The 17,285-nt window shown below is 44.3% G+C and overlaps 1 protein-coding gene across 2 annotated transcripts in view; it reads right to left on the reverse strand.

Moving 5' to 3' along the window:
• Positions 1–17,285, reverse strand: part of LOC144689791 (protein kinase C epsilon type) — a 689,374-nt gene that overhangs the window by 23,347 nt on the left and 648,742 nt on the right. For both annotated transcript variants that reach the window (XM_078557177.1, XM_078557176.1), the window contains one exon: positions 13,870–14,058. In XM_078557177.1, coding sequence (XP_078413303.1) covers positions 13,870–14,058 — 189 coding nt within the window. The remainder of the gene's footprint in view (positions 1–13,869; positions 14,059–17,285) is intronic.

Consider the following 17,285-nt stretch of genomic DNA (forward strand, 5'->3'; position numbering starts at 1 on the left):
ACGGTATCAAACTCACAAAGCTAACCACTTGCCCAACGTTGGTCCAGATTTAAACTTTGACCCTCAGTATCCCATTTGCTATTTTTTATGGCCTTTTAAAAAAAAAACTGCATTCTTATCTTTAAAGGGCTATGCTCCTACATCCCTAGCTTTCTCTGTTGTTATCCTGATAAGAATTTTATCATTTAAGGAATAATTGCCACTTCTTCTTCTGAAAATGTAATACTTCATACTAACTGTATTGAATTGCATCTACCACCTAATAGCCCACTCTGCTAGCCCATGTTCTCTTTCAACTCATTCATTCTTCCTATTTGCTTATGACCAAATCATTAGTATAATGGAAATTAATTATGATCAGGTTATTTCTGTAAATACTTTGTAACATGTACAGTGAACTACTGCATTTAGTTTTTTTCTCACCGAAGTGAATGGACTTTTTCCACAATAAACACTCTCGGAAGGTAAGATATAACTTAATGCATGGTTTAGGCCATTTACTTAGCTAATAAAAGTCTTTTGCTAAACATTTTGGAATGTCACAACATTTAACTTAAATATCACTGTTATTCCCAAATGGTTTCTAAATGTTTTTTTTAGCTGTACTGTATTGTCCAGATAAAATGCATTCATCAAGCAGGTCAAGTGCAGCATAGCTCAAGTACAAGCTCTTCAACTCTGGCCCAGCAATATGCCCCAGAAAAACACACCATCTGCTGCAAATGTGAATATTCCAATCCCAATACCAGCTACTGACTCAGTTGAATTTATTTTTGAACAATGAGCAGCTTCATACCACGGACTTGAGCCCACCAAGAGCTTGATTAAGACAGTCATACATACAAACATACAAACTAGGAACAGGAGTAGGCCCCTCGAGCCTGCTCTGCCATTCAATAATTGAACAATTATAATAATTGAATAATTGTGGCCTCAACTCCACATTCTGCCTAATCCCAATAACCTTTGACTCCCTTGTTAGTCAAAAATCTATCTACCTCTGCCTTAAAAATATTCAATGACCATGCCTCCACTGCGCTCTGGGGAAGAGAGTTCCAAAGATTCACGACCCACTAAGAGAAAAAAAATCTTCTCCCCTTCATTTTAAATGGGCGACCCCTTATTTTTAAACCCGTACCCTACTTTTAGTCTCTCCCACAAGGAGAAACATCGGGCGGAATCGTCCCAGATTTGCACTAAGTGCGGTGGCCTCAATGGTGGGTTTTCATGCCATATTGTCCCAATCCTGCCCCAATAATCATGCATTCCCAGGAAACATGCCGTTTCGCTGCCGGGTGGCCTCTGATTCACCCACCATGCTGTCACCTTGCCGCTTCATCACGCCAGGTGCCATATTTAAAATGCAACCACATGCAAACCTCTCAATGCTTCCAGCCTAGGACTGCTGCACAGAAGACGTGGCCATGAAAAGCAAGAAGACTTCAGACCCCCGTTTCAGTGACGCATCCCTGGGGTGCCTTCTGGACACATTGCGCGCCACAATGTCCTCTACCCCCACAAAGGCTGCAGGAGGCCCATCAGTGTCACATTCCGGCTTGGGAGGCGGTGGCAGTGATGATTAGTGCCAATTCTGCACAGAAGAGGTTTGCCATCCAGTGCAAGAAGAGGATGAATGATCTCATCCAGGGTAAGGCTGCCAGGGTAAGGCAACCATCTTATCACTCTAAACTCACACACTCACAATCACACATTCACTGGCATTTCACTCACTGCCAGCTCAAGGCACACCATCACTCACACTCGCACACACACCCTCACATCTCCATCTGGACTCATCTCCTCTGGAGACCGCCTCCTCAGCCCTCACCCCCCTTGAGGCCAATTGCACAAATGTGTCCCTACACACACCCTGGGGTAGCCCCTTCCCAAGTAATGCCCTAGCCTTGCAGCCTCTTCCCTTGCCTGAGGCCACTTCTCCCCCTTCCCCAAGCAAGCCATAGCCCTGCAGCCATTGAAAAGCCACCCCCGCCTTATAGCTGGTCTCGTAAGTAGAGACCTGCCCATGAGACCCCCTAAAAGTGATGTGGTGCTGTCTGCGAAGCCTGGCGCTGATGTAGCAAGATAGGCAAACAAGCCTCAAAGTCCCTAGCGAAGTGCAGCTCGCCTGGTGCATGTCCCCTATGTTCAGTTGTGAAACATGTTGACGTGCAATCACGCCGATGTGCTCAGATGATCCAGTGCGGGGGGATGATTCTGATAAACTGGGCTTATACTGATATGCTGATGTTTTACAATGAAGTTCCCGACGTGCGATGGTGGGAACATGGCCCACCATCATCGGACGGAGCAGAGCGGATGATTGTAAACTGGATTCATGACGTTGTGAAACCGATTTTTGGCCTTCCTGCCTTATTGTCCACTCATGCCCGCCATGACGCCCAACGCCAGCGGGCACGGAAAATTCTGCCCATTCTTTTGGTGTCCACCCTGTCTTTCCCTCTTTAATCCGATAACAGATCGCCTGGCATTTTCAAAACAAAGGATACAATCAGAATGACTTGCTCGGCCTCGAGTTTTTACGCGGGCTGCATGCTTTACCTGAAGAAAGCTGGCGAAGTTAATGCCATTGCCTCTGGAGCTGCTCCGGGTGGAGCATCAGCAGTCCCCTCAGGATCTTATATGTTCCAATAAGATCACCTCACCTCTCAATCTTCTAAACTCCAATGGATACAGGCACAGCCTATCCAACCTTGCCTTGTAAGATAACTGGCCCCCAAACCCATCCCAGGTATTAATTGAGTGAACCTTCTTTGAACTGCTTCTGACACATTTATATCTATTCTTAAATAAAGAGATCAAAACTGTACACAGTTCTCTAGATGTGGTTTCACCAATGCCCTGTATTACTGTAGTAAAACATCCTTACTTTTATATTCCATTGCCCTTGCAATAATCAGCAACATTCCATTTGCCCTCCTAATCACTTAGAAACATAGAAAATAAGAGCAGAATTAGGCTATTCAGCCCTTCGAGCCTGCTCCGCCATTCATTATGATCATAGCTGATCAACCAACTCAATAGCCTGCTCCTGCATTCTCCCCCATATCCTTTGATCCCTTTTGCCCCAAGAGCTATATCTAACTCCTTTGTGAAAACATACAATGTTTTGGCCTCAAATACTTTCTGTGGTAGCGAATTCCACAGGCTCACCATTCTCTGGGTGATGAAATTTCTCCTCATCTCAGTCCTAAATGGTTTACCCTGTATCCTCAGACTGTGACCCCTGGTTCTGGACTCCCCATTGGGAATATCCTTCCTGCATCTACCCTGTCTAGTCCTGTTAGAATTTTATAGGTTTCTATGAGATCCCCCATCATTCTTCTGAACTCCAGCGAATATAATCCTAATCATCTCAATCTCTCTTCATATGTCTGTCCCTCCATCGCAGGAATCAGTCTGGTAAACCTTCGCTGCACTCCCTCTATAGCAAGAACATCCTTCCTCAGATAAGGAGACCAAAACTGCACATAATATTCCAGGTGTGGTCTCACCAAGGCCCTGTATAATTGCAGCAAGACATCCCCACTCCTGTAGCCGAATCCTCCCGCTATGAAGGCCATTTGCCTTCTTTACCGCCTGCTGCACCTGCATGCTTACCTTCAGCGACTGGTGTACGAGGACACCCTGGTCTCGTTGCACATTCCCCTCTCTCAATTTATAGACATTCAGATAATAATCTGCCTTCCTGTTTTTGCTACCAAAGTGGATAACCTCACGTTTATCCACAATATATTGCATCTGCCACGCATTTGCCCACTCACTCAGCTTGTCCAAATCACACTGAAGCATCTCTGTATCCTCCTCGTAGCTCACCCTCCCACCCAGCTTCGTGTCATCTGCAAATTTGGAGATATTACATTTAATTCCCTCATCTAAATCATTAATATATATTGTGAATAGCTGGGGTCCCAGCACTGATCCCTGCGGTACCCCACTAGTCACCACCTGTCATTCAGAAAAAGACCCATTTATTCCTACTCTTTGTTTCCTGTCTGCCAACCAGTTTTCTATCCATCTGAATACACTACCCCCAATCCCATGTGCTTTAATTTTGCATGCCAATCTCTTTTGTGGGACTTTGTCGAAAGCCTTCTGAAAGTCCAAATAAACCACATCCACTGGCTCCCCCTCATCAACTCTACTAGTTACATCCTTGAAAAATTCCAATAGATTTGTCTTGCATGATTTCCCTTTTGTAAATCCATGCTGACTCTGTCTGACTCTGCCACTGTTTTCTAAATGCTCAGCTATTAAATCCTTGATAATGGACTCTAGAATTTTCCCCACTACCGACGTCAGGTTGACTGGTCTATAATTCCCTCTTTTTTCTCTACCTCCCTTTTTAAATAGCGGGGTTACATTAGCTACCCTCCAATCTGTAGGAACTGTTCCAATGTTTATAGAACCTCGGAAGATGACCACCAATGCATCCCACTATTTCTAGGGCCACTTCCTTAAGTACTCTGGGATGTAGATTATCAGGCCCTGGGGATTTATCGGCCCTCAATCCCATCAATTTCACCAACACCATTTCCCTACTAATACTGATTTCTTTCAGTTCCTCCCTCTCACTAAACCCTGTGTTCCCCAACATTTCTGGTATGTTATTTGTGTCCTCCTTTGTGAAGACAGAACCAAAATATGTATTTAGTTGGTCAGCCATTTCTTTGCTCCCCATTATAAATTCCCCTAATTCTGACTGTAAAGGACCTACATTTGTCTTCACCAATTTTTTTCTCTTCACATACCTATAGAAACTTTTACAGTCAGTTTTTATGTTCCCCACAAGCTTACTCTCATACTCTATTTTCCCCTTCTTAATCAATCCCTTGGTCCTCCTTTGCTGAATTCTAAAGTGCTCCCAATCCTCAGGTCTGTTGTTTTATCTGGCCAATTTGTATGCCTCTTCCTTGGATCTAATACTATCTCTAATTTCCATTGTAAGCCATGGTTTGGCCACCTTTCGTGTTTTACTTTTGCGCCAGACAGGAATAAACAATTGTTGCAGTTCACCCATGCGCTCTTTGAATGTTTGCCATTGCCTATCCACCGTCATCCCTTTAAATAACGTTTCCCAATCCATCACAACCAACTCACGCCTCATACCATCGTAGTTTCCTTTATTAAGATTCAGGACCCAAGTCTCAGAATCAACTACGTCACTCTCCATCTTGATGAAGAATTCTATCATATTATGGTCGTTCATCCCCAAGAGGCCTCGCACAACTAGATTGCCAATTATTCCTTTCTCATTACACAATACCCAGTCTAGGATGGCCTGTTCTCTAGTTGGTTCCTCAATGTATTGGTTCAGAAAACCATCCCGTATACACTCCATGAATTCCTCCTCTATGGTATTGTTACTGATTTGATTTGCCCAATCTATATGCAGATTAAAATCACCCATAATTACAGATGTTCCTTTATTGCATACATCTCCAATTTCCTGTTTAATGCCATTCCCAACATCACCACTACAGTTTGGGGTCTATATACAACCCCCACTAACATTTTTTGCCCCTTAGTGTTTCTCAGCTCTACCCATACAGATTCCACATCGCTGGAGCTAATATCTTTCCTACTATTGTGTTAATTTCCTCTTTAACCAGCAATGCAGCTCCACCATGTTTTCCTTTTTGTCTGTCCTTTCTAAATACTGAATACCCCTGGATGTTCAGTTCTCATCCCTGGTCACCCTCCAGTCATGTCTCCATAATCCCGACTATATCATACCTGTTTACATCTATTTGCGTGGTTAATTCATCCACTTAATTGCGAATGCTCCTCGCCTTAAGGCACAAAGCCTTAAGGCTTGTCTTTTTAACATTATTTAACCCGTTCCCGCTATTTTTCACTGAGGCCCTGTTTGATTCTTGCCCTTGATTTCTCTGCCTATCACTTTTCTTATTCCCCTTTCTGTCTTTTGTTCTTGTCCTTGATTCCCCCCTCTCTGACTCCTTGCATAGGTTCCCATCCCCCTGCCATTTTGGTTTAAACCCTCCCAACCACTCTAGCAAATATTTCCCCATGAACATCAGTCCCGGTCCTGCCCAGGTGTAACCCGTCCAGTTTGTACTGGTCCCACCTCCCCCAGAACGGGTCACAATGTCCCAGGAATCTGAAACCCTCTCCCTCACACCATCTCTTCAGCCACGTATTCATCCAATATATCCTGCTATTTCTACTCTGACTAGCACATGGCACTGGTAGTAATCCTGAGATCACTACCTCAGAGGTCCTACTTTTCAACTTACTTCCTAACAGCCTATATTCTGTTTTAGGACCTCATCCCTTTTTTTTACCTATGTCGTTTGTACCAATGTGTACCATGGCCATTGGCTGTTCACCCTCCCCCTTCAGAATGTCCTGTAGCTGCTCTGAGACATCCTTGACCCTAGCACCAGGGAGGCCACATACCATCCTGGAGTCTCGTTTGTGGCCACAGAAACTTTTATCTATTCCCCTTACAATTGAATCCCCTATAACTAGTGCATTCCCACACTTTTTACTCCTCCCCTGTGCAACAGAGCCAACTGTGGTGCAACGAATTTGGCTCTTGCTGCTTTCCCCTGAGAGGCCATTCCCTCAACAGTATCCAAAGCGGTATATCTGTTTTGCAGGGGAATAGCCACAGGAGATTCTTGCACTGCCTGCCTAGTCCTCTTGCTCTGCCTGGTGGTCACCCATTCCCTTCCTGCCTGTAGACTCTTAGCCTGCGGTTTGACCACCTCTCTATTCGTGCAATCCACGATATCCTCCGCCTCGCGGATGCTCCACAGCGTCCCCAGCCACCGCTCCAGCTCCGAAACCCGGGCTTCCAGGAGCTGCAGCTGGAGACACTTCCCGCACACATGCTGGCCCCGAGCACTGGAAATGTTCCCAGCTTCCCACATAGAGCAGGAGGAGCACTTGTTACACCTGCATACTTTTCCTGATTCATGGACCATGATACCCCAATTCCTCTGTACCTCAGAGTTCTGCAATCTCTCTCCATTTAAATAATATGTTGCTTTTCTATTCTTCCTTCCAAAGTGGACAAGTTCACATTTTTCCATATTACATTGTATCTGCATAACTTTTTCCCACTTGCTTAATTTATCTAGGTTCCTTTGCAGACTCCTTATGTCCTCTTCACAACTTACTTTCCAACCTATCCTTGTGTCATCAGCAAATTTAGCAACCATACATTCCGTCCCTTCTTCCAAGTCATTGGTATGAATGGTAAATAGTTGATGCCCCAATACTGATCCCTGCGACACTCCACTCGTCACATCTTACCAATCCAAAAAAGACCCATCTCTGCTTCCTGTTAGCTAACCAAATTCTATCCATGCTAATATGTTACACAATGAGCTCTTATTTTGCATAGTAATCTTTGATGTGGTACCTTGTCAAATGCCTTCTGGAAATCTAAGTACAGCACATCCACAGGTTCCCCTTTATCCACATTGCTTGTTACTTTTGCAAAGAATGCCAATAAATTAGTCAAACATGATTTCCCTTTCACAAAACCATGTTGACTCTGCTTGATTGTACTGAGATTTTCTAAGTGCCCTGCTTTAATCTGTAGTCTCAAATCGCTATTGGCTCAAATTAATTTCCATTATAACTGGTAGAGAGGAGAGACATTCATTGCTCCAAGCTGGGTTGGAATCAATCCCAGGTCCTGATGGAGAAGAGGAAGCACACTTACCCTTTGCACTCAACAGTCCTCTACAATTAAATTTGCTTTAAACTGTATAAAGTGACCAATTCTCCTCAGTATAAACCCTTAGATGGTTTTACACTAGACTTGTCAATGAAGATGAGCTGACAGTTTCATTGTACTTAGATTTAAACAAGTAGTTATTTATTTTGTTTCTAATTAAATCTCAGTCATGTTATTTTTTTTCAATGGTAGACATACCTAAATCGTTCGAAGTTACTGGGCAGTATTGTCCCAGATTTGAACAAAGTGCAGTAGCAGGCGGAAAAATAATGTTTTACCCATCGACCACAATGGCGGTTTTTCACGCCTTATCGTCCCAATCCCAATCATACATTCCCAGGAAACATACCGTTTCAATGGTGGGCAGGCTCTCGTTTGCCCACCATGCTGTCACCTTGCTGCTTCCTCATGCTGGGTGCCATATTTAAAGTGCAGCCGTCGCACACCTCTCAGTGCTTGCAGCCCAGGGCTGCTGCACAGAAGACATGGCCCTGAAAGGCAAGAAGTCTGCAGCCCCCTGATTCTGTGACGCGCCCCGGAGCACCTTTTGGACACCGTGGAGGCCTGCCGTGATGTCCTCTACCCCCACTCTGGCTGCAGGAGGTCCAGCAATCTCACCACCGGCTTAGTAAGCGATGGCAGTGGTGGTCAGCGCCAGTGCTGCAAAGAGAGGTTTGCCATCCAATGCAGAATGACCTCATCTGTGCCGCCAGGGTAAAGCAATGCAGTCTCCTCTACATTGGAGACACCAAACGCAGACTGGGTGACCACTTTGCGGAACGCCTTCGGTCTGTCCGCAAGCATAACCCAGACCTCCCTGTCCCTTGCCATTTCAACACTCCACCCTGCTCTCATGCCCACATGTCCGTCCTTGGCCTGCTGCAATGTTCCAGTGAAGCTCAATGCAAACTGGAGGAACAGCACCTCATCTTCCGACTAGGCACTTTACAGCCTTCCGGACTTAACATTGAGTTCAACAACTTCAGGTCATGAACTCTCTCCTCCATCCCCACCCCCTTTCTGATCCCCCTTTTTTCTAATAATTTATATATATTTTTTAATATATTTTTATTTTCCCACCTATTTCTATTATTATTTTAAAATTTATTTCCATCCATTGTTTTATCTCCACCTTTTAGCCTATTTCGATCCCTTCCCCCTACCCCACCCTCACTAAGGCCAACTGTCACTTGCTTGTCCTGCTTTCTACCCTTTTATAACTCCATTAGCACATCCTTTAGCTAATATCTCCACCGTCAACACCCCTTTGTCCTTTTGTCTATGACATCTTTGGAAATCTCTTCTTTGCCTCCACCTATCACTGGCCCTCTATCCAGCTCTACCTTTTCCACCCCCCTCAACCAGCTTATATATCACCTCATTTCTATTTTTCTTTGGTTCTAATAAAGAGTCATACAGACTCGAAATGTTAACTGTATTCCTCTCCGCAGATGTTGTCAGACCTGTTGAGTTTTTCCAGCTATTTTTGTTTTTGTTTCAGATTTCCAGCATCTGCAGTATTTTGCTTTTCTCTAAGGCAACCATCTCATCACTCTAAACTCACACACTCAAGCCCATCACACATTCACACACTGCCAGTTCAAGCGACATCACCACTCACTCTCTCACACACACCCTCACACCTCCATCTGGCCTCAACTCTTCTGGAGACTGCCTCCTCAGCCCTCACCATCTTGAGGCCACTTGCACAGATTAACTTGTGCCCCCACAAACACCATGGGATAACCCCCCCCTCCCCAGTACAGTCCTAGCTCTGCAGCTGTTGAAAAGCCACCCCTGCCTTATGGCTGGTCTGGTAGGTTGAGACCTGCCCCTGAGCCCCCTAAAAGTGATGTGGTACTGTCTGCGAAGCCTGGCGCTGATGACTGCTAGTACTGTCTGAAGCAGGATAGGCAAACAAACCTCGAAGTCCCGAGCCAAGTGCACATTGCTTATGTACAGCTGTGAAACACGCTGGCATGGTTCTCGGATGATCTGACATGGGAGGTCATTCCGGTGAGCTGGGTTTACAATGATATACAGATGTGTTACAATGAAGTTCCTGAAGTCCGATTGCGGGAAACATGGCCCGCCATTGACGGGCAGAGTGGACGACTGCAAACTGGTTTCACGGCGTCATGAAACCAATTTTTGGCATTCTCGCCATGTTTTCCGCTCATGCTGCCAAACACGCCCACTGCCAACAGGCACGGAAAATTCTGCCCAATGTTTAGGATCCTTTTTATGCTAGATTAACTTTCCTGATTCCACTTTCTTAACTTTAAAAACATTTTGTATGGTACGTTTTGCAGCTTGAAATTATTTTAGAGATGCAGGTTTCAATCTCACCCTGTTCAGTTCCTGATTGAGCTGAGTTAAATGCAGAGCAGATACTGCAGTATCTCCCAAATGGTGGGGCTGGGGGTGGAATATGGAAAGGAGTTATACCAGGAGTGGGATTGGGGCTGGAGTTCTACTCCGGGTAGTCAACGAGAGGAAATGCTGGCCAAGTGGCCTGACTGCTGTGCTGCAGAGGTCAGGGCAGGTAGAGGAAATAAAATGGATAAAAACTCAAAAATATAAAGGGAATAAGTGGCTAAAGCATTTCATAACAATTAAAATATAACAAAGTGTTTTAAATCCTTTGCCTTATTTTCTATGCCTACTGGTTCCTTTCCATTTGGTCAAAGGTTCATCATGGAACTTGCTCTCAAACCTGTCAGTATTGCCCTTGGCCTGACCTTTGGCAAATGCCAACATTGGCACAGGTAAATTACCATTTGATTTTATCATTTACTGTTTGAATAAATACAGCCCAAACTTCGCCAACACATCCTATCGATCATTTGACTGATGACCAGCTAACTGTTGCTACCAAAGGAAAACATACCCAGTGATTTGGCATCTGACCTATAACTGCTGGTAATTTAGTTTGTGCAAGGGGATTAAAAACCCAAATAAATATATTAACACCTCTTAGAACAGCACAATCCTGTCTCTTCTGCTGAGTGGTTTGTTACATAATTCAGAAGTAAGTTAACTACTTTTCTTTGTCCAAGTTTCTGGGACACAGTTTAGACAACATTGTGTCAGAATCCAAGATCAAATGTCAAGCTGCACAATGTTAGGAAACCAACCCTTCCAATTCAAATCCCCAGCTAGCGAACAAAAATAAATCTCCCCAGTTGCCTACTTAATTCCAATGCCTCTTCCTGTTCTCTACCTATACAACCGACAGAAGCTAGACAACAAAAGCTTACAGGGACTCGACGCTCTGCAGTTACTGTGGCAACTACTAGGCGTAATATTAACTCATACTTTGTTAATTGTAGGATTACTAATGACACAGTAAAAGCCAGCAATGCTCCCAAGAAGACTCTCTCAGGAAAAAAAGCACTGATTGATAAAGACCTTAGAAATTGCTTTGAAAGCAGTCTCAGTCAGACAGTTAGAAACTACCACCATTGTAATCACGTGCCATTGAAGTGAAAAGTGCAGCGTCCACTCAAACTTTCATTTCATCTGGCCCTCCGAATTACGTGTAAAAGCAAACAAAATTGTCAGTGTGATATTTCAACCGAGCTTTTGCAAAGTTGCCGGAATGACACAATGTTTTCTCACATCAGAAAGGAGGAAATGGACATATCTTCCTCAAAAAAATTTGTGATCCAATCAGGATCCTTTTTTGATACAAAAGCAACATTTTGCAGACACTGGAAATCTAAAATAAAAGCAAAACATGCTGGAAACTCTCAAAGGCCAGGCATCATGTGTGGAGAGAGAAACAGAGGTAGGAGGCAGAATTTAATTCCCCCCCCCACACCACTCCCAGACAGGGGGTTTGGAGGCAGGGGAGGCTATGTGATTGGTCAAGAAGGGGCAGGGTGGAGATCACACCACCCTCCCATCTCCCTCAGATGACCTTCACACCCAGAGGCCAATTGAGGCCCTTAAGTATCCACTTAAGGGTCTCATCCCACCGCTGCTAGTATTTAACCAGCGGCTGGCGGGGACCCAGACATGTGGGCAACTCACCAAGTACACTGGTGGTGGGGGTGGCGGGGCAGGGGGTCTCTTCTACTTGGGAAACCCATACCCAGTGGAGATACCTCCCGGAGGCATGTGCTGCCCAAGGATGAAGACCTCCCGCCTGCCCTAAAGACTAACCCCCCTCCCTCACTGTGCCAGCACCTCCCTGCCTAGCCTCAGCAAACACGTCCCACTTAACTTATCCCTGGGGCACCACTGCCAATCCTCTGCCTGGGCCGCACTGCAGTACTGGCGGTGGTCAACGCTCCTAGTGGCGCTGCTGGTACTAGAGTGCCACCGGCCACTGATTGTCCAGCAGCTCTTGGGAGTGGGATTTCCTTCCTGCACTTGGACCTCCGGAGGAAAATTCACCTCCACGAGCTGGGAAGCTCAACGACAGGAAGGTAAGTGCCCGATCAGGATTTAATCCCATTGGCGCTATGGAAAAAGGATGTGGCGGGGTTGCCACGGGTTTTCCAGCTGGTGGAGGGCCCCCTCACCTCGGCCATTAAATCCCATCCAGTGTCTCAGATCGATGGCTTTTCATCAGAACAATGATGGAAGGTCATTGACCTGAAACGGTAATCCTTTTTTGATAGATCTTAGTCACATCCATTTAACTTCTTATCATATCGCCTCATTCTCTTCCCGAGAAACACATTTAATTATCCAGTAAACTATTTATACTGTTTTCCTTAATGGGTTTCCATGGTAACTTCTGCCACATTGAACAATTTTAGAGTGGCTATGATTTCATGTTAAGAGAGCAGCATCAACTGAATAGGTAAAGGACATATTAGATGAAGGTCACCAAACATTACTGCTTCAGTTGTTTTTGCGATTTAAAATGCCTAGATTCTGACCTGTCTGAAGGGTTCAAAGTGTATGCATTAGTAATTTGGAGTTAGATTTTAATTTTTGAGTGGCCCAGTTCATTTTGATCATTAAAAATGCTGCTGGTGAGATGAATATCCCAAATGGGTGTCCTGCTGCAGCTTGCTGGCTCTGGACTGGCACAGTATCGGGTGGGTTGGAGGCTGGCCTGGCTGGCAGAAAGGTAGATCCTGCTCCTTCTGACCCCACCAAAATAACTTTAGGCCTATACTTATGAGGCATCTTCCTCCTGAGCGTCAAGTTTTACTAAGGTGAGCGTTCAACGCACACGCTCCACCCAGCTGGCACTCTAGATTGCATTAGGGTCCTATCCCCATCAGAGGACTCAGATTTCCATAGATGAATGAGGCTCCTGCCTGATTTAGGCAAGTGTTTGGGCCGGCCTAGTGGAAAGTCAGGGTCAGATGGAGGAGGAGCAGTTATGGGCTACTAAGCTGCCCATCTCAATTTAAACCCTGCTACTGTCTTTTTTTTTGTTCAATTATCTTAAATATAATCACAATCATAAAGAACCCATTTCCAATCCATGCCTGAACTTTATCTTAAAAAGTGCTCTAAAAGCCACTAACATTGAAGCTTCTCTTCACTTCTCCCACTTTTCCCCTAAGTCATTTCCCACTCGAGATGTTGCTCTCCCCTCAACTGCCCATTGTTTCCCAACTTTGAGACAGAATAGAGAATGAAAATAACATAAACTTAGGGCGTGAAACCAAAGTAACAACATTACACTATCACAAGAGTTATATGATTAAGTTATTAAGTTAGAGGGTCAGTGTTCACAGATGACCAGAACTCCCTAGTGCCACATTGCTCAGAGATTGGTGGTAACTCGTTAATTGGAATTGTTGGATAAAATATGTTAAAACTTTATTCCACCAGTTGGCAGCAAAACAGATAATGTTTGTGGCATTTGATAAGTTTGGAAAGAACAGATTTCTCTGCTGTGTAAATATAAGCCAGTATAAACATATACACATCACAAAACATTCTGTCCTTTTCCCACAAGTTGTGTAATTTATCCCAAGCCCTTCTGTCCTAGCTGTGACACTATGAACTATGTTTCAACTCCCACTAGTGGATACACAAAGTTAATAAATCCAGTTTTAATTGCAACTAATTCAAAGCAAAGCAGTGGCAGAGGGTGTGGCGAGGTGGGGGGGGGGATGCTGGCGGTGGGGAATGGGAGATTGGACAGTAAAAGGGTGTAAGGAACCCACCGCTTTCAGGATGCTGACTGCTTCCTTACTGAGCCAGACCGGGTACAACACATCGTCGTGCAGGATGGACTCAAAAAGGTCATCTTCATTGTCAGCCTCGAAAGGGGGCTGGCCGGCCATCATCTCGTACATCAGGACCCCCAAAGCCCACCAGTCCACTGAAGGGCCGTACTCCAATTCTTGTAGGATCTATTCAGAAAGGCAAGCAGATGTTAAACAAATGTACTGTGCTGCTCAGCTGATACAATTCATTACTTATTTTAGACCATTACTTTGAGAATGTTTACCCTCCAGCCACTTCCTTGATGCCTAACGTTTACACTCAAAGCTTCCGGTATTTCTCATGAAGGATGGTCATAAATGGACAGATTTTATAATTCACTGTTTTAAATGCCTTTGATCTGTTTTTAACATATCATGTGCTCTTCTTAAACGACTAGTGACTTTTCCAAATAATGGGGGTGAAATTCAGCTTGGGCACGGGTGCAAAAAAGATGATAGCTGTTCATTGTATATTAATTGTGTTTAGCTGTATGTAGGTGCTGGGGATTAGCTGGAAATTCACTTGATCCTCCTAGAGAAGCGGAGGAGGGAACTTGTTCGAAAAGGGATTCCATATCATTCCTGAGCCATTGGGTTGATTTTATGGGCCACATTTGGGTGGGGAAAACAGGTGGGTGGACCTGTGAACTAGGGCACCGTGCCATCAGTGGTGGTTCCACCCACTTCGGTCCCTTCCATGATTTTACGGGTGGCCGGGGAGGCATCGGGTGGTTCGCCCACCTGTGGCGCAATCCTGCTGCCGCTCAGATATAAAAGGTGGCAGGAGAGGCCTGCACCCAACATGTAGCCCAGCAGGTTTAGCCCTGCGAGCTGCTGGTCAGTGAAGGGTGGGGAGGTGCCTCCTTCCTGACCAGCCGGGCTCCAGCGAGATCTCAGACTTATGTCCAGGTCAATGGTTGAAAGCCCCCTCCTTGGCTAACCTACAGCACCAGCAGTGGCCACTGCTCCTGTTTGGCGCTGCTGCCATGTAGATTTGCTGGCTTCTGTTTGACCAGCAGCTTCATGAGACAGGATGTCCCTTTGTAGATGGACAGAAGTCCTACCTCTTATAAATTAAAGTGAGGCGAGCTGGCTAAGTGGAGATGGGCTTGCCCAAGAAATCTACGCTTGGGTTTATGGCCTCAGCGTCAAATCCAGCCCATTGTGTGGCAACTCCCAAGCAATGCTCAAAATATGCCTATCAAAGACCAGTATTCAGACATTTTGATATTGACCTCACCATGCAAATAACTTATAGATAGACACAAATCAATGATGGTCGGGTTCGAAGGTGTACGCCTGTAATGTGTAACTGTAAATAATTATAAAAGTGTGTAAAAATTGATTCCAGTCCTATCCTTCACCAGCTGGCTTTCTGGAATAGAACAGTAGTGGGCCAGTTGCTGGCTTACTTTCTACTGAAGTCAATTGATAGGATATTTGGAGATGGGGAGGGGAGGGTAAATCTAGAATGGGTGACCAATCTGCTCCTGCTCATTTACACAATTAAGAAAAGTGGAATTTTACCCCCAACCCCCAGTAAGTGAAAGCTATGCTCCAAGTAGAATATTTTTTTACTTCAGAACATTTGTGAGTTGACTGTGAAAATAATGTATATACAGGTATACATTAAATGTATTTAATTATCCCTACTACCCCCAACTTTCTCCTATCCTTTATAGGTGGGCACTACTTGTGTTCAGATATCGTTTCCCAGGCAAGCATGAATCTCAGGTACCCCATTCAAGTGTCCCTCGACACTTAATAACAGGAGGGTATGTGTTATTCTAATCTAGGCTCACATGTTCACTATCTGCATGAGAAGGGTCTATGAACCATGATGAGCTGTGAGAACATTGGGTGGTCTGCCTGCTTGCTCAATCTGAATACCTTGCGTCTAACTATACTGTCCTCACTGCTGCTGAGTCAAGAATGGCTAATTCGGCACACATCAGAAGCAGAACTTGGAATCATCCTACTATTTTTAGATTAGTATCACATCTCTATGAAAACGCATCAATCACAGGTTACTGTAAGAAATGCAGTAATGAAGAACATTGTAATGTAGAAGGGCCACACAGCTACAAAATTCTTCACCAAAATTCTTACTTTCACAAGACTTCAACCTATAAATGTTCATGAACTAAAGAAAGAAAGAATTTGCATTGCTGTAACACCATTCATGACTTCAGTACATCCCAAAGCACTTTGCAGCAAATGAACTACTTTTGAAGTGTAATCATTGTTGTAATATAGGGAAACATGGCACCCAATTTGTGCACAAGCTTCCACAAACAGCAATGAGATCTGGATCAGATATGTGATTTTAATGATGTTGGTTGTTGAATATTGCCCAGGATGACAGAAAGAACTCCGCTTGAAAAGTGCTTGAGGTAGTTTACTTCCACTTGAGAGGGCAGGTGGAACCTCAGTTTATTGTCTCGTTTGAAGGACGGCACCTCCAGCAGGGCAGCACTCCTTCAGTGCTGTACTGAAATGTCAATCTAGATTACATGCTTAAGAATCTAGAGAGGGACTTGAACTCACAATCTTCTGATTCAAAGATGAAAGTGCTATCACTGAGCCAAGGTTAACTTCTTAAAAACTTTAAGAAACAATTCTTCTGTTGATTTATAAATAGTCTCGTGCACACATCTGTGGTCTTTCATAGAGACTTCAGTGACAGAGTTCAGATTTGTATCAATAAATGACTCTACCATTAACCATCATAATGCATCCAACTCAATACAACAGTCACTTTACAGACATCAGTATTTGAAGGCAATGAAATGTTGTCTGATCATTTTTGAGTTATAACATTACAATGACTGCTCTACTTTACTTCATTCACATGCTGCATTACAAAGCAATAGAGGTGAACAGTTATACTGATGATTTGACAGTTAAGATTCTAACCTGCAGCATGTGCAATGCATACACTTCCCCAAAGAAAAGGAACGAAAATCAGGAAGCCAATAAACTTATGCACATTTCCTACTGTCCAGGTTACAATACGGAATTGACAGCCAAATTCTTTCAGTTATTGCGAAAGCCAAAAATTTTTTAAAAAATTCAAAAAAGTGGGTGGAAATATATTCAAACATAAAGCAAAACTATACAAGTGTACTGTATGTGGTGCATTTTGCAAGAAATGGTTCACTTGTAGAGTGCACTGAAAAACATTATAGTCCTAATCAGTTTTGTGACGGGCACTACAGTATAATTATTATCACGGTGGTGTGGGATGGGAGTCACATGGAAGTCAGCCTGGATAAGAATGGCACATTTCCTTCCCTAGTGGTGATTACATTGGTTTCAAATCACCCTGAGACATCCTCAGGACATGAGATGTACCATATGAATGTAAGTTCTCT

The sequence above is a fragment of the Cetorhinus maximus genome, chromosome 14 (genome assembly GCF_964194155.1).
Source record: "Cetorhinus maximus chromosome 14, sCetMax3.hap1.1, whole genome shotgun sequence".
NCBI lineage: Eukaryota > Metazoa > Chordata > Chondrichthyes > Lamniformes > Cetorhinidae > Cetorhinus > Cetorhinus maximus.